This window comes from Anabrus simplex, chromosome 2, assembly GCF_040414725.1.
Source record: "Anabrus simplex isolate iqAnaSimp1 chromosome 2, ASM4041472v1, whole genome shotgun sequence".
NCBI classification, from domain to species: Eukaryota; Metazoa; Arthropoda; class Insecta; order Orthoptera; family Tettigoniidae; genus Anabrus; species Anabrus simplex.
Genome location: NC_090266.1, coordinates 521,518,850 through 521,534,595, shown reverse-complemented (window position 1 = coordinate 521,534,595; position 15,746 = coordinate 521,518,850). Strand labels below are relative to the sequence as shown.

The window sequence follows — 15,746 nt, the reverse complement described above, 5'->3', positions numbered from 1 at the left end:
TCAATTCTGCTTTTTTATCAAAACTGCCTTGTAATTTTATAAACTTAATTTAATGCCAATTCTCAATGTAATAATAATAATAATAATAATAATAATAATAATAATAATAATAATAATAATAATAATAATAATAATAGTTGTACCGGGTGGTACACCTCCACGCCGCTAATTTAAATGCGCGCCAGTTAAAACTCCTCTGCTGGAGGAAGTCTGAACTTTATTGACGGTATTAATTTTCTACCTTCTCAGAAGATGTCACTACCTGTAAATTTTGGAGTTTTAGAACTGTGTCACTTTTGATGTGTTTTTGTTTCGCTTGAAGTAAGAAGTGTGAACTTTCTCTTCTAGAGGACACTACTGAAGATCTACAATAGTGCAACCTAGTGCGGAGTCAAAGAACTATTTTTTTTTTTGGAGAAAATTTAATTTCAAGAGTTTGTTCTTTGTTAAATTTCTTTCTGTCATTGTTTAAGTTGGCAATATTTACCCCTTTCTTCCCCTTGTTATGAATGTATCCAATCCCGAATTTCTTCTATTAATTTCTGACCAATCTGGTGTATCTTCCCCCAACTTGAATCTGTTGCGGGGTCCTACCCAATAAAGAGTTTGTGGGAGGGTGTTTTCTTTCCCCTAACGCCTAGAACCTTCCGCGAGAGGATATAAACTGCTGATTTTCGGGTCTCCGGGCCACTTGTGTTCCATCTTTCAGTGTGTTAAGTACATAGCTGGGGGCGGGAAGCGCCTCTTTCTTCGGCAGCGGTCAACAACAAGGTAATGGCCGATTAATAACTTCTTTCTTTGCTAGCTCAGCAGTTTAACTTTCGGGGCGGGTTCTAAGCGTTCAACCATGTAACCTTTTCCTAAAATGTAACTACTCTTTTCATATATTCTCTTTTAAAACGACATATCGGGATAGAGAGTGCTTAACCCTCTCGAGCTCCCACTCACATCGTCCTGAGGTGAACTTATTTTTCTCAACCAATTCTTCCGTAATGTAATGTAAATTGCTATTAAGTTACCTCTGTAGTATGGGATTAGCCCTTGTATTAACGGCCTAGTGCCAAGTAGGTCTTAAGCAAAGTGTATTAGGAGTGCAAGTTCGCCTCCTCTCAAATTGTAGAGGTCATGTATTAATCTTCTTGTTATTTAACAGACCTCGGTAGGTTGGGTATTTTGCCCCTGTGTATATGTCCTTTGAGGACGGCTTAAAGGTGGAGTTCAGAGTGGCCTATGATAGGCTTGTATTTTAGGGGGAAGTTGCCCTTTTTGAAAATTGTGTTTCTGCCTCAAGGAGGCTTTTGGATGTAATTGGAAGCAGATGTTTCTGGCATGTTTGGGGGTTTTCGGCCCCTTTGTTGTATGGTGTTCATTGTAAGGTTGGGCTCATTGCTCAAGAATTATGTTTCTGACTTTTGAAGCCCCAAATGGGGTACCTATGTAAATGTATTTGTCAATCGTGTTTCGGCTACTAAGTACCTGTTCTATTTGTTGTTACCTAATTTTGAAAAGAAAATATAACCTTGTTAAATTTTAAAATTAATTTCACTTTAGTAGCTTGAGACCCATTCACCACCCAGCACCTTCTTTCATGCATAACTACCACCAAAACACGGTAACAAGTGGTAGCAGAGCGTGGTTGAATGGGTCTCAATTTAGCCCCTTTTGACGGCTAAATATTTTTTGTTCCGAACTCTAAACATTTTCTCAGTTGCTGGAATTTTTTGACCTTTTCAAAATTGGTCTGTCATCATGCCCGGCCCTCGCGATGTTCTCCTTCTTAACTATTTGCGCAAGGAGGAGTTGATCTATGAATTAACTATCAGAAATGTGCAATCTGGAGGCACGGTTGCAATAGACACTAACAAGCTTAGAGAGTCCCTGGATTTGCCCATTTCCATCCCCAATTTGGGAGAGAAAGAAATTGACTATTCTCTTTCCACGATCACGGAGGATGTTACTGGGCTAGCTTCTGTAGTTAGTTTTTTTGATGAAAATGATCCGTCTCCGAATCAAATTAAGCGTGTGCAAGGCAGGCTATATCATTTTTCGAATAGGGTTAACGATCTGTTGTCTCTAAAACTGAATGACGTTCAGAGGAAGGAAGCTAGTAAGCTCCTGGAAAATATTTCCGAATTATCTAGTAAGGTCACTCAATTGTTAACTGGGGAAGTTCCTCCCAAATCTGATCAGCCCACCATAGTGAATGTAGGTAGCGAGGAAGAACCTGCTAAGGGAGAAGTAAATAGGAAAACCATCGCTGCTCAAACTATCTCTGCCCCATTGGACGACGAGTCTGAACGCCGTGCATCGCTGAGTAACATCCGTTCTGAATTAACTTCTTTGCCATTGAAACCTTTACCTACTATGTCACCAGGGTTTAGTAGCTTGCCTCATCCATTGGCAATGTTGCTCAGAGGTATTTCTAAGTTTTCCGTTAATACCACCAGTGACGTAATTTCATTTTTAAGATTTCTAGTGGAATTTCAGGATCATGCCCTTGTTTTTTCTCTTTCTCCATGTCAAATCTTGCAAATTATCTATCCGTATGCTATTGGTATTCTCTCTGACAAAATAGTTAGAGCCATTGCCGAGCAATCTTCTATTGAGGATTTCCATGCCCATTTGCTAGCTAACTTCATCCCGGCTAGGGCCAGGTCCTCCCTTATTCAGAAGTACTATTATCGTGTACAGCGCTTGGATGAAAACTTGGCTGATTTCATACAGGACATTAAGTTTTATACTAGGGTGTTTGCCCTTCATTTTCCTGAAGATCAGATTGTACAGGCTATTGTAGAGGGAATTTCACCCCCCTATAGGTCATATTTGTGTTTCGCGGCGTGCCCGCAAACCTTCTCTGAACTTGAAGCATTGGCCGTCTCAGCGGAAGGAGTTAGATACGCCGATTCTTTGCGTGTCGCGAAAGAACCCCCGCCTTCCTTTAGTAACACTCGGCCTCCACCTCGCCGACCAGTCAATCCCCGTAAATGTTATGCTTGCGGGTCGCCTGACCATCTGCGCAACAAGTGCCCCCGCAGCCGCGCGACGCCGTGCAGCTACTGGAGCAGAGGACGGGCCCCCTCGGCCCCAGCGAGGACGACGTGTGCACGGCGAGCCGGAGCTCTCCTCCCGGCCAAGGCTGATGTGCGGCGCACGACCTGCTACTTGCCCGCAGCCTGTATATGTTCACCGCGGGCGCGGCGTGCTTCAACACCTCTGCTCCCCTCATAGTGCGGGCGAGCGGTATCTCAGGGTACTTGAGGGGTCCGAGCGGCCTCCTTTGGACGCAAGCTGCAACGGCCGGTCTGGCCATCCAACTTAGCCTACATCAACTACATGGACAGTCACTATAAGAGATGACTACACTTGGGAATTCAACAACAAATTTGGTGGACATTGCAAAATTTTTCATCACCTTTTAAAAGATTATCTTCAGAAATTCACCTTCTACAAACATAAATACCTTACGTTACCAATTACAACAAAAATTTTGGAACTGAATTAAGAAATTTCTCAAATACTTCTGCAATTTATTTTAATATCAACATCAAAACTTGGACCTTTTTTTTCAAACAAAGTTTATGTTCTTCTGTGTTACCCCTTGGAGGAACTTTTGGGGGGGGAGGTCTGTACCGGGTGGTACACCTCCACGCCGCTAACTTAAATGCGCGCCAGTTAAAACTCCTCTGCTGGAGGAAGTCTGAACTTTATTGACGGTATTAATTTTCTACCTTCTCAGAAGATGTCACTACCTGTAAATTTTGGAGTTTTAGAACTGTGTCACTTTTGATGTGTTTTTGTTTCGCTTGAAGTAAGAAGTGTGAACTTTCTCTTCTAGAGGACACTACTGAAGATCTACAATAGTGCAACCTAGTGCGGAGTCAAAGAACTATTTTTTTTTGGAGAAAATTTAATTTCAAGAGTTTGTTCTTTGTTAAATTTCTTTCTGTCATTGTTTAAGTTGGCAATATTTACCCCTTTCTTCCCCTTGTTATGAATGTATCCAATCCCGAATTTCTTCTATTAATTTCTGACCAATCTGGTGTATCTTCCCCCAACTTGAATCTGTTGCGGGGTCCTACCCAATAAAGAGTTTGTGGGAGGGTGTTTTCTTTCCCCTAACGCCTAGAACCTTCCGCGAGAGGATATAAACTGCTGATTTTCGGGTCTCCGGGCCACTTGTGTTCCATCTTTCAGTGTGTTAAGTACATAGCTGGGGGCGGGAAGCGCCTCTTCCTTCGGCAGCGGTCAACAACAAGGTAATGGCCGATTAATAACTTCTTTCTTTGCTAGCTCAGCAGTTTAACTTTCGGGGCGGGTTCTAAGCGTTCAACCATGTAACCTTTTCCTAAAATGTAACTACTCTTTTCATATATTCTCTTTTAAAACGACATATCGGGATAGAGAGTGCTTAACCCTCTCGAGCTCCCACTCACATCGTCCTGAGGTGAACTTATTTTTCTCAACCAATTCTTCCGTAATGTAATGTAAATTGCTATTAAGTTACCTCTGTAGTATGGGATTAGCCCTTGTATTAACGGCCTAGTGCCAAGTAGGTCTTAAGCAAAGTGTATTAGGAGTGCAAGTTCGCCTCCTCTCAAATTGTAGAGGTCATGTATTAATCTTCTTGTTATTTAACAGACCTCGGTAGGTTGGGTATTTTGCCCCTGTGTATATGTCCTTTGAGGACGGCTTAAAGGTGGAGTTCGGAGTGGCCTATGATAGGCTTGTATTTTAGGGGGAAGTTGCCCTTTTTGAAAATTGTGTTTCTGCCTCAAGGAGGCTTTTGGATGTAATTGGAAGCAGATGTTTCTGGCATGTTTGGGGGTTTTCGGCCCCTTTGTTGTATGGTGTTCATTGTAAGGTTGGGCTCATTGCTCAAGAATTATGTTTCTGACTTTTGAAGCCCCAAATGGGGTACCTATGTAAATGTATTTGTCAATCGTGTTTCGGCTACTAAGTACCTGTTCTATTTGTTGTTACCTAATTTTGAAAAGAAAATATAACCTTGTTAAATTTTAAAATTAATTTCACTTTAGTAGCTTGAGACCCATTCACCACCCAGCACCTTCTTTCATGCATAACTACCACCAAAACACGGTAACAATAGTAATAATAATAATAAGACAATGATGCTTGTTTAAATGGGCCTAACATCTAGGTCATCGGCCCCTAATGGTACAAGATGAGAAGACATGGAATAATCCTTTATCCTGTCCAAATAATGTAATAACTGCCCCTTAACCCGCGCTAATTGGCCATGCGAGGGCTTAGAAGCACTAAAGGACACAAGAATGGCGTTAAATTCAAGTAACCTATCTTCAATCACGGCCAAAGACTCACGCAACTCGTCTGTAGTTAACTCAGGTATGGTTATAGGTAGGTCAAGGGACTGCTTCAACAGGCTAGTGTCATCTCTGACATTCCCTGTCGAATTAATTTTGCAAATTTTTAACTTTGACTTTCTGAACCCTTGAATTGAGAAATGTTCTTATCCAACATATCCCTTAGTCCAATCCTATTCCCTCCAATTTCTTTACTAATATTCCATGTTCCACTCTATTAAAGGCTTTGGAAAGATCTATTGCTATGCAATCTAACTGGCCTCCTGAATCCAACTGATCTGATATGTCCTGCTGAAATCCCACCAGTTGTGCCTCACAAGAAAATTTCTTTCTAAATCCACACTGGCTCCTCATGAACCAATTTTTACCATCACATATCCCCTTGATGTACTTTGCTATTAAACTCTCCAGTATTTTACAAACTACACTGGTCAGGATGATTGGTATATAGTTCTCAGGTTTCCTTTTATCACCCTTTCCTTTATAAATTGGTATTATTATAGATTCCTTCCATTCCTTTGGTATTACACTATTATTTATGACATAGTCGAAGAGAAATTTTAAATAAGGCACTATGTACCATCCCATTGTCTTTAATACCTCCCCAGTAATTTGATCACCTCCTGCTGTTTTTCCTTGCTGAAGCAGTTGGATTTCTCTTAAAATATCTTCATTTGTGAATGAGAAGCTTCTTGTTTCCCTATGTGTCTCTTCCTCTCTATCTTCTGTTTCGGTTTCCAACTCCTGACAATTTTCTACCAAATCTCTGAATTCTTTTTGACCTGGCCGAGAATCGAACCCGGGGCCTCCGGGTAAGAGGCAGGCATGCTACCCCTACACCACGGGGCTGGCAGATTTTCTTTCTCAACCCCCAAGCCCCATGGCACTACAGCCCTTGAAGAGCCTTGGCCTACCAAGCGACCGCTGCTCAGCCCGAAGACCTGCAGATTACGAGGTGTCGTCCGGTCAGCACGACGAAGCCTCTCGGTCGTTATTCTTGGCTTTCTAGACCGGGGCCGCTATCTCACTGTCAGATAGCTCCTCAATTCTAATCACGTAGGCTGAGTGGACCTCGAACCAGCCCTCAGGTCCAGGTAAAAATCCCTGACCTGGCCAGGAATCGAACCCGGGGCCTCCGGGTAAGAGGCAGGCATGCTACCCCTACACCACGGGGCTGGCAGATTTGCTTTCTCAGTATCTGTTAAATAGTGTCTGTTAAATAGTGTTCACCCTCTTCTCCCACCACTGCGGGAATTTCGATTCCTTTTCCTTTTTGATTCCTAATATATGAATACAGCTTTTTTTCATTTCCCTTTGTGGTCATTACCCTCTTGAAGTATGCCATTCATTCATATATTATCTATTGATTCCTTTTTCACTCTATTCAGTTCCCTCATTAGCTGTTTTCTAGTTTCTCTACTCTCCCTACCCTTTGATTTTCCTGTTTACTATTCTACATTTTCTTTCTCATTTTCTTATTTCCCTTGTATAATAAACAGGGTCTGAGGTAATTTTACCCTTCTTAACAGGTACAAATCTCTTCTCTCCTTCCCAAATGATTCCTTTAAATTTTGCCCAAAGTGTATCCACATTACTCCCTTCACTTATCCAACAACTGAATTGTGATTTAAGGTTAGTCCCAAATTCCTTAACTTTAGTTTTTCTGTACAATTTCTTGTCTTGTGTGACCCTCTTATTAAGGATTTTTGGTACCAGTTCTACATCCATTATTATAGCCTTATGGTCACATATTCCTTCAATTACCTCAGTTTTATCAACAATTTCCCATGGTTTAACCAAGAAAACATCCAGCAAGTTATTGAGACAAGTCAGTTCTTGTACTACTTGTGTAAATCCTCCCTCCTAAATTAACTTATTTGCCAGTTTCTGTTCATGGGCTTCACTTGCAGCTCCATTCCATTCAACTTCAGGCAAGTTTACACCTCCCCCAATTATTACCATATCATTATTATTGTTTATTTTCTCAAATATTTCCATGTCTCTTTCCTCTCTTCCAGGCCTATATGTTCCTATAATTCCCACCTCCTCCTTATTATCACAAACTATTTTTTTCTCTAATATTTCATCCTTTTCATCGGTAAACCATTCATGTGAACAATAAGTTTCCTTCACCAGAATAAACACACACACCCCTTCCCATTTTATCTCCTCGGTCTCTACGATAGACTGTATACCCTTCTGGAAATACTTCTCTATTACCCACCCCTTCTCTCAACCATGATTCCACTACTATCACCACATCAATCTCATAAGATTCCATCAATGTACCAAATTTTAATTGTTTATTTACTACACTCTGACAGTTTACCAAGAACAATCTCAGACCCCCTTTCTCCCTAAAACTTGACTGTTGCAATTGGGTAACTTGAAATTCCTTATTTTCCTGAGTTTCATTTTCTAGTTTCTACTAATTTTCCTGGTCAGTATTATAACTCAAAGGAGTTGCCTTTTTTAAAGTACATATCTTATGATTAATAAAATCTAGAACAATATTTGCAATCTTTCGTTTACCTGAATTGTTTAGATGAAGGCCATGCTTTGTGTAACAGTGTCTTTCGAAACTGCTTCATTCAATTACCTGAGTATTACAAAAATGTTTACAAATTTTAACCAGGCTACCTATTTAGCATTTATGAGTATTTATTATTTAACCATACCATAATGGTTTTATTTATTTGGGACTGTATTGCCTTCAAATAACCTATCACCTAATCAAATCAAATAGTTCCACCTTGTTATGTTATTCAGATTGAAATTTTATACGCAGAGATCTTGATGTTTTATTTAAATTGACATACAATAATTTTGTTCTATCAATCAATCAATCAATCAATCAATCAATCAATCAATCAATCAATCAATCAATCAATCAATCAATCAATCAATCAATCAATCAATCAATCAATCAATCAATCACTACTGATCTGCATTTAGGGCAGGCGCCCACGTGGCAGATTCCCTATCTGTTATTTTCCTAGCCTTTTCTTAAATGATTTCAAAGAAATTGGAAATTTATTGTACATCTCCCTTGGAGAGGTAGTGATGTTAGCAAGTCCTAGAAGTTATTGGTAGATTAAAGAGTCGCTGAAGAAGAGAACAAGTAGGTTCTCGAAACATGTACGGAACATAGCGTAATAAAAAAGACTAAAAGTATTGTCAAGATGGAACTATATGAATTAATATGATTAGGGGATAGATAAGCATTTATGAGAGCGATATCAATTCTTTTATAACTGCTGCAATTTCTTTGTTTCAACAAGCAATGAGTTTTCATCGAGGAGTCGTAGAAAAACATGGAATGGACTCCTCAACAGCAACAAGAATAACCTGTAAGATAAAAGATATATCACCATCTATGCTCTGGCTATTCACGTCGTTTAAGACAGCTATAGGGAAGGAGAATCGATGGATTTCTGTTTCAATACAGTAAGAATAACAGGGAAATGGTCACTGTGAAAAAGGTCACCGCTCACATCCCACTGAAGCAGGAGACTGAGCACTTGGGTGCATAGACTACTGTCAATGTGGGAAAAGACACCATGTGCTACGGCGATTTGTGTTGCTTCCCCTGTATTCAAAATGCTCCAATCCCTTCTGTTACAAGTGAATTATGTAATGCGAGTGGAATGAATTTTTTTTGAAGACTTTGTTTGTAAAATACGATATGATGTTTTATTTTTATTGACCTAACCTGTACTGTATAATGTTGTAACATAGGCATTTGTAAATAGTAGAATTCTGTCTATAGTTCCTGGAAAGATCCAGAAAGTTACATAACTTTTGTACAGGGTGTGTTACTTTGTTGGTATGTGTTCTAGAAAGTGTGTTCTGTCTATTCTGGAAAAATACGACTTTCGCGATCATGCGTATTCTAGAATGTTAGTCAAAGTTCGCGATCGAAAGTAAGGTTGTGATTGGCGAGTCTAGGTGGTGATAGGGAACTCCTGCATGCTGATTGGCTGCCTCCAAGGCCAGTAATTCCTATATATAGTGAGCGAGGCAGTGTTCGAATTAATTCTGTATCCTGAAATCTGTCGGTCTAGGTCTATCTGTCTGCGAGCAGCCTATCTGGATGACGTCCCCCGGTTTCCGGGATGGCACTCTCCTCGGGTAAGCACTCTTGAATTCCGTTCCTGCTAAAATTTCCGTAATGTTCCGATTTGCTTTTCATACAGGAGTCTGCCCTAACCTCGCCTAGATTCACCAAATTAGTTACTTATGACGCCTTAGTTTTTCAGCTGGACTTACCTGTTCGTTTCCGAGGCATTCCCATTCCTTGTTTCACTAAAATATGTATATTGTAGTTTAATATTATTTCCCTTGGGGTTTGCCTCTGGTAGTTCTGTATCACTTGAGGTACGCTAGACTTTGGATAACCTGTAAATCGCATTGTACTACTGCATTGGTAACTAGATGTATAGTTTATTTGAAATTTGAATTTACACTGCTACGAAATAACCTATGTATATCACTGAACTTATAGCTCATAACTTGGAATGTATTTGTAAAATTATTTGGTAAATAATATTCTTCAAATCTAAGGATCACGGCCATTTATTTCGGTATCCGCTATCTAAGCCATGTCCATGCCTTTGGTAGGTTCCCAGCCCTTTTCATCTTCCCGGTTTGTTGTTCACTAGTTGGCCCTACTGATATTTACGTACATATTTTGTTGGAGATCAGCGTAATGTTAGCTACTGTCTTGTTCCGAGTGTGTAGTAACCTTTTATATTGTGTAGTTTGCTCTTAACTCCCCCTTTTAACTCTGTTTGTGCCTTGTTTTGTGTTACCCCTGTAGTCTGAGGTAGCACCTTCAGCCCTCAGCCCCTACTCCTCCCTCTACCTCTTCCCCTCCCCTCCTGCACTCAAAGCAATAGCTCGCCACAGGTGAGAGACGGCACACAGTGTATCTCCAACAAGGCCAAAGGAAGCAAGCCCATAAGGACTCGAGGGAGTAAGTCTCAAAACTAATATCCACTACCTTTCATTCAAATTTGACACTGCATTCTCCAATACTATTCTTCCTTCTTGTTTCAGATATAACATATCCACTGTACTTCAACGTACTTTTATCTCAAATGTAATCTACTGGTGCTAGCATGTTTTAACAACCCTATTTTATTATGACAACATTTTAAGACAACAGCAGTAAAACTGAACTGTGATATTTAAGTACAAAAACATTTTAAGATAAGAACAGTGATATTTGACAGTAGTGAACTATGCTATTTTAGAGACTAATATGATGATACATCCAGCTGAAGATGGCCTATAAGGCTGAAACTAGTACTGTAATGTAATTTTAAAATACAAATGCATATCGGTATATATATGAATGTACATAGTATTGATTAGGTGGAAACATCCAACCCTTATAACTGTGAATTGTAAAATCATCAATACAGAAAAATGAAATTAAGATCAAATAAGACGGTTTTTCATGTCTTCCATCAGTTCATCGCCAGTGTTCTAGAGCAGGTCGCAATGGAAGATTACTCTATGAACCAGATTCAAGGTTTTGTGCTCTTCCACTTTGACAGGGATTTCACCAAAGTGTTCTCCCTTCAGCTACAGATCAGCTTGCACAGCAGTGTGCGTCATTAACAACAAACTATCATTTCACATTTTCTTAAGATCCTCCAGTTCATCGTAGACACCTTCTACATGTCTACTAAACAAAATAGACTTCACCAGCTTAAAGTCATTCCCATCGGTTCTGGAAGCAACCAGGAACCTTGGGAACTGGATTCCATATTTTCACGCTGTGTCTGTTCCCAGGGGTTCTCCCCTCCACCCCCTGGGGGAATGAAGACCACCTAATGATGATTATGACGACGACTCAATGTGAATGCCAAAAGACACCACCTTCTGAATTCTACCACCTAAAACCTCAGATTCAATGCCAATTTTTATCCCATTAAGGAAATATCTCTCTAGACCCACCCCCTCTGAAACCCCAAAGTTACTTTGTATGTCCAGGAAATATTATTTTACTTTAGGAATAAATATTTAGTATACGTAAAATTATAATGATCATGAAATGATTTAGTTCACAGCAGGAGTGTAAATACAAATTATTGTAACAACACGAGAGTACATTTTTATATCAAATTCATAATTAGTATCTAGGCCTACTTTTTTTGCTTCTGCCATCACGAGAAGTTTACTGACTACATGTCAAATCTATTTCTTCTCTCACTTTCCGTGCACAGAAAAATATTACATAAATTGTACATTTCCTTTATCAAGAGGAAGGGAGTGTTATAGCTGAGTGACATCATCTCTGGATTCTCGCCCAGACAGTCATGGTTTGATTCCTTGTCGATGTATGTGGGATGTCACGTCCCTAAGGCTCAATTTCCACATAAAAGTAGAGGTCCTGTGTGTCTGATCAAAATATCAAGTCATATTAAAGTAAGAGCTTGTTAATATGAGTAAAGACTCCTGGCATGAAGATATAACATAAAGAGGTTAAAGTTCCCATGTGAAAAGATCTGTATTTTGTGAAGTACAGAATCATTTTCTTTTTCCTAGTTCCTTATTTTTAAAAAAAATGTTCAAACAAATTTCACAAACTCCAGCAGTCATTTGTGTTAACAGATAACATCAGAACATCAGAACAATGATTCAAATGCGAGTAACACAATGATACAATCTTCTTGATGCTAAAACATACCACTGTAATAATCTTCTAACAACAATTAAAAATTTCCAGACACAGGTATCCATAAGGACACACTGAGAAGCTAATACAGTAACTAAATAAGCATTTATTATTTATGACTTTTATCATCTAGCAGGGACAATTCAAAATTGCAACATGAACCATGCAAATTTAAATACTATAGCAAAACTGAGCAAGCTTAAGCATATTATCACAGAGGAAACTAAAATTATCTTACCATGCTTTCTAAATGTTCCTTGGAAGTTTCTATCTCAAGCTCAACATTTTCACCAGAATTTTCATTGCGGTATGTGATAAAGTAATAGTCAATACTGTTATAAAATTCAGCCGGTCGTTGCCATTGTAAAAACAGTGTATCGTTGGACTGGCAGGTCAGATTGACTATGTGAGGTGCACTTGGTCCCCTGATATCAGTTCTATGCCTAATAGCATCTGATTGATCACCTTCATTCCTCTCTGTGAATGCTCGCAGCCATATTTTGTACTCAGTGTAAGGTTCTGAAAAACAACAAATAGCAGTTAACTATAAAATAAAAATAGACATAAATGAATAAATTGGGTTTCAAATGTAATGAAGTCACCAACTGAGGATGTGAAGATCAATGGCATTTAAATGGAATAGATAACCCAAATGAGATAAAACTCCACATTATGCCTTAAAATTTATCAGTAAAATATCTTTGACATGACACAGCATAATGAGCACTTCAACTTTTTATAACACAATAATTTAACTAATATTGAAAGTTTGTCACATATATGGACTGGAATTTAGTCGTATATCAGTTCCTCAAATAAAAAGGGACAGGAATATGTAACAGTTACCGTGGTACCCTCATCCTAGCAAAATTTACAAATTTAGCAAGATGAAAAATTCTACAGTGCAGCAGATGGGCAAGGGCACCACAATAATTGGCAAACTAAATAGATCTAAAATTAAGTAAGCCATTTAATAAACTCTATCTCAAGTATGAAAAATGGATTAAATTCCATTATAAATAAAAACATGACAGTAGTTTAGAGCTGCATTCTTGAACTGTACAGCATTTGTCCAAAATTTCAGTAACTTTTCAAAATACTATTGATGATGATGCTGCTGATGATGATGATGATTGTTGTTTTAAGGGGGCTAACAGCTAGGTCACTGGCTCCTAATGGTATGAGGTGCAACGAAATGAAATGATAATTAAAACTGCAAAATGTATCTGCTGACTAAAATCTAAAAGTAACGAAGATGAAAAAATGCCCAAGAATCCAAAACAATCAGTGGATGCAATTTGCAATGCCACATATTTTGAGATGATGCTTGTGTCCAAAGGGGTCACTGGCACTTCATAATTTTACTAATCACTGGTAAAGCAGAACCATGGTGTTCCTCCTATAGTCGTACTAATCACAGGTCAAGTAAATTCATGGTGTTCCTCGCATGGTGGTACTAATCACAGGTAATGTAGACCCATGGTATGTCACACACAATGGCACCACTCACAGGTAACACAGACCCATGGTGTTCCTCACTTAGTCGGACTAATCATGGGTGCCAGTATTCCTGTGGTGTTCCTCACATAGTGGAACTAATCACAGGCCACGTATACTCATGGTGTTGCTCACATCGTGGTACTAATCATGAGCAATGAAGGCCCATGGTGTATCACACATTATGGTACCCCCACAGGAAACACAGACCCATGGTTTTCCTCACATAAAGTCACTACTCACAGGTAATGCAGACCCATGATGGTCCACATATAGTGGTACTAATCACGGGCAATGCACAATTCCGTAGCATTCCTCACAAAGTGGTACCAATCACAGGCAACACAGACCCAGGGTGCTCCTCATATAGTGATACTACTCATTGGTAACGCAGACCCGTTCTAAATATAGGGGAACCAACACAATTCAGCACGGCGCATAGCAGCTCCTCCCGCACAGAAGCCAGTCCATGATGCCACGCACCCGCTCTCCCGCCTCGGTGGAATACACATGATGGTACTAATCACAGGCGACTTCCAGACCCATGGTGCTCCTCACATAATGGTACTAATCACAAGCAACGTCGGCCCACGGTGTTCCTCACTTAATCGTACTAATCACCAGTAATCTCATGGCTCTAATTCCATCATCCCTTGGTCCCCCCATTTAGTCATCTCTTACGACAGGCAGGAGATAGTGTAGGTGTATTCGTCTGCATCCCCCACCCATAGGGGGTCAAAATACTATTCACAGAGAGTACAACTTTGTCTTAAAAAAAAAGCGTTTTTATTCTTATTTCTATTCAATGATGGCAGTCCACACTGTGCTTCATTCATAAATCATGAAAGTTTGTACATACATGGATGGAAAACTGATGGATGGGATAAATGACACAAAAATGACAAACATCAGGGATAGAAAGTGATTTTTTACTATCTGTTTTATGTCCCACTGACACAGGCACGTCTTATGGTAATGATGGGATAGGAAAGGGCTAGGACTGGGAAGGTAGCGACTGAGGCCTTAATTAAGGTAGAGCTGCAGCATTGCCTGGTGTATAAATGGGAAACTACAGAAAACCATCTTCAGGGTTGCCAACAGTGGGGTTTGAACCTTCTGTCTCCTGAATGCATGCTGACAGTTACGCGACCCAAACCTCGTAGCCAACTCACTTGGTATGAGAAAGAGATAATGGATACTGTAATATTTTGTTAAGGAAGGAGGATTGCATATTTTAATTGATAATATAACCCACATGGAACATACAGCCTACTGAGGACCTTAATCTGTGAATATTACTACTGTCCTGCCTGAAGGCTTGCAGATAATGAAGTGTCACATGGTCAGCATGATGATATCCTCAGTCATACTGCTTGGGTTTTTTGACTGGGATTATTATTTACTACCATTTGCAATATCTCTAGGAATGGAGTTACTGTTTTGTAGATTTTAAGTATTTGCCTAAATAACTTCAAATTACTTAATGTTATGAACAGACATTATGAATGTTTCAAAAAAAAAAAAAAGCCATAACTATCAGTGTTGGTTAATTCAAGTTGGTATATTAACTTCAAGGTTTTAAGCGGACAACACGTGATAAATCCCAAAGTTAAGTTTGGGCACTAATCAAGTTGAACAACAAAAAGGATACTTGCTATTTAAAAATAAAACATAATAATGCTAGCCATTTAGATAACTGTCAAGAAACTGAAATGAAAGACAAAACAGGATGTGAGAGATGGCTGGAGGAGAAAGACATACAGGGTGAGTCAGCTAAGGTTCACCTCAAATAACATGTAAGCTGTTAAAAGATATAAAAAATTACGTTTTCACTCTCAGTAATGTTACTAAGGGGCTCATAATCAATGCTGCATTACTTTTCCAGAGTGTCAGTATCTGCCAAGATAATGATACTAATTATATAAGCTATAAATTTAATTTTTGTTCCGTATTGAAGTGTTTTCTACTTCTAGCATTAGAGTTACGGATATTGTAAATTTAGGGGTGTGATTATTTTCAAACTCTGACAAGTATGCCTTGAGAAAATGGAATGTCTTCAAATGTGCTTTAATAACCAGTCATGAGCCAAATGAATCACTCGCAAGTCGGCCAAGGCACATGATATGTATGAATCCCGAGTCAGCTGGTGTATAGTGATCTTTTACCTTCTTCTGACAACTAGGCATTTGTTCTAACAATGCATATAAATATACTATGATAAC

At 39.2% G+C, this 15,746-nt stretch overlaps 1 protein-coding gene across 5 annotated transcripts in view; it reads right to left on the bottom strand.

Annotated features, from left to right (window-relative positions):
• LOC136864203 (tyrosine-protein phosphatase 99A) overlaps positions 1-15,746 on the bottom strand; it is a 423,374-nt gene that overhangs the window by 292,790 nt on the left and 114,838 nt on the right. For all 5 annotated transcript variants that reach the window (XM_067140883.2, XM_067140882.2, XM_067140884.2 and 2 more), the window contains one exon: positions 12,266-12,546. In XM_067140883.2, the coding sequence (XP_066996984.2) occupies positions 12,266-12,546 (281 nt within the window). The remainder of the gene's footprint in view (positions 1-12,265; positions 12,547-15,746) is intronic.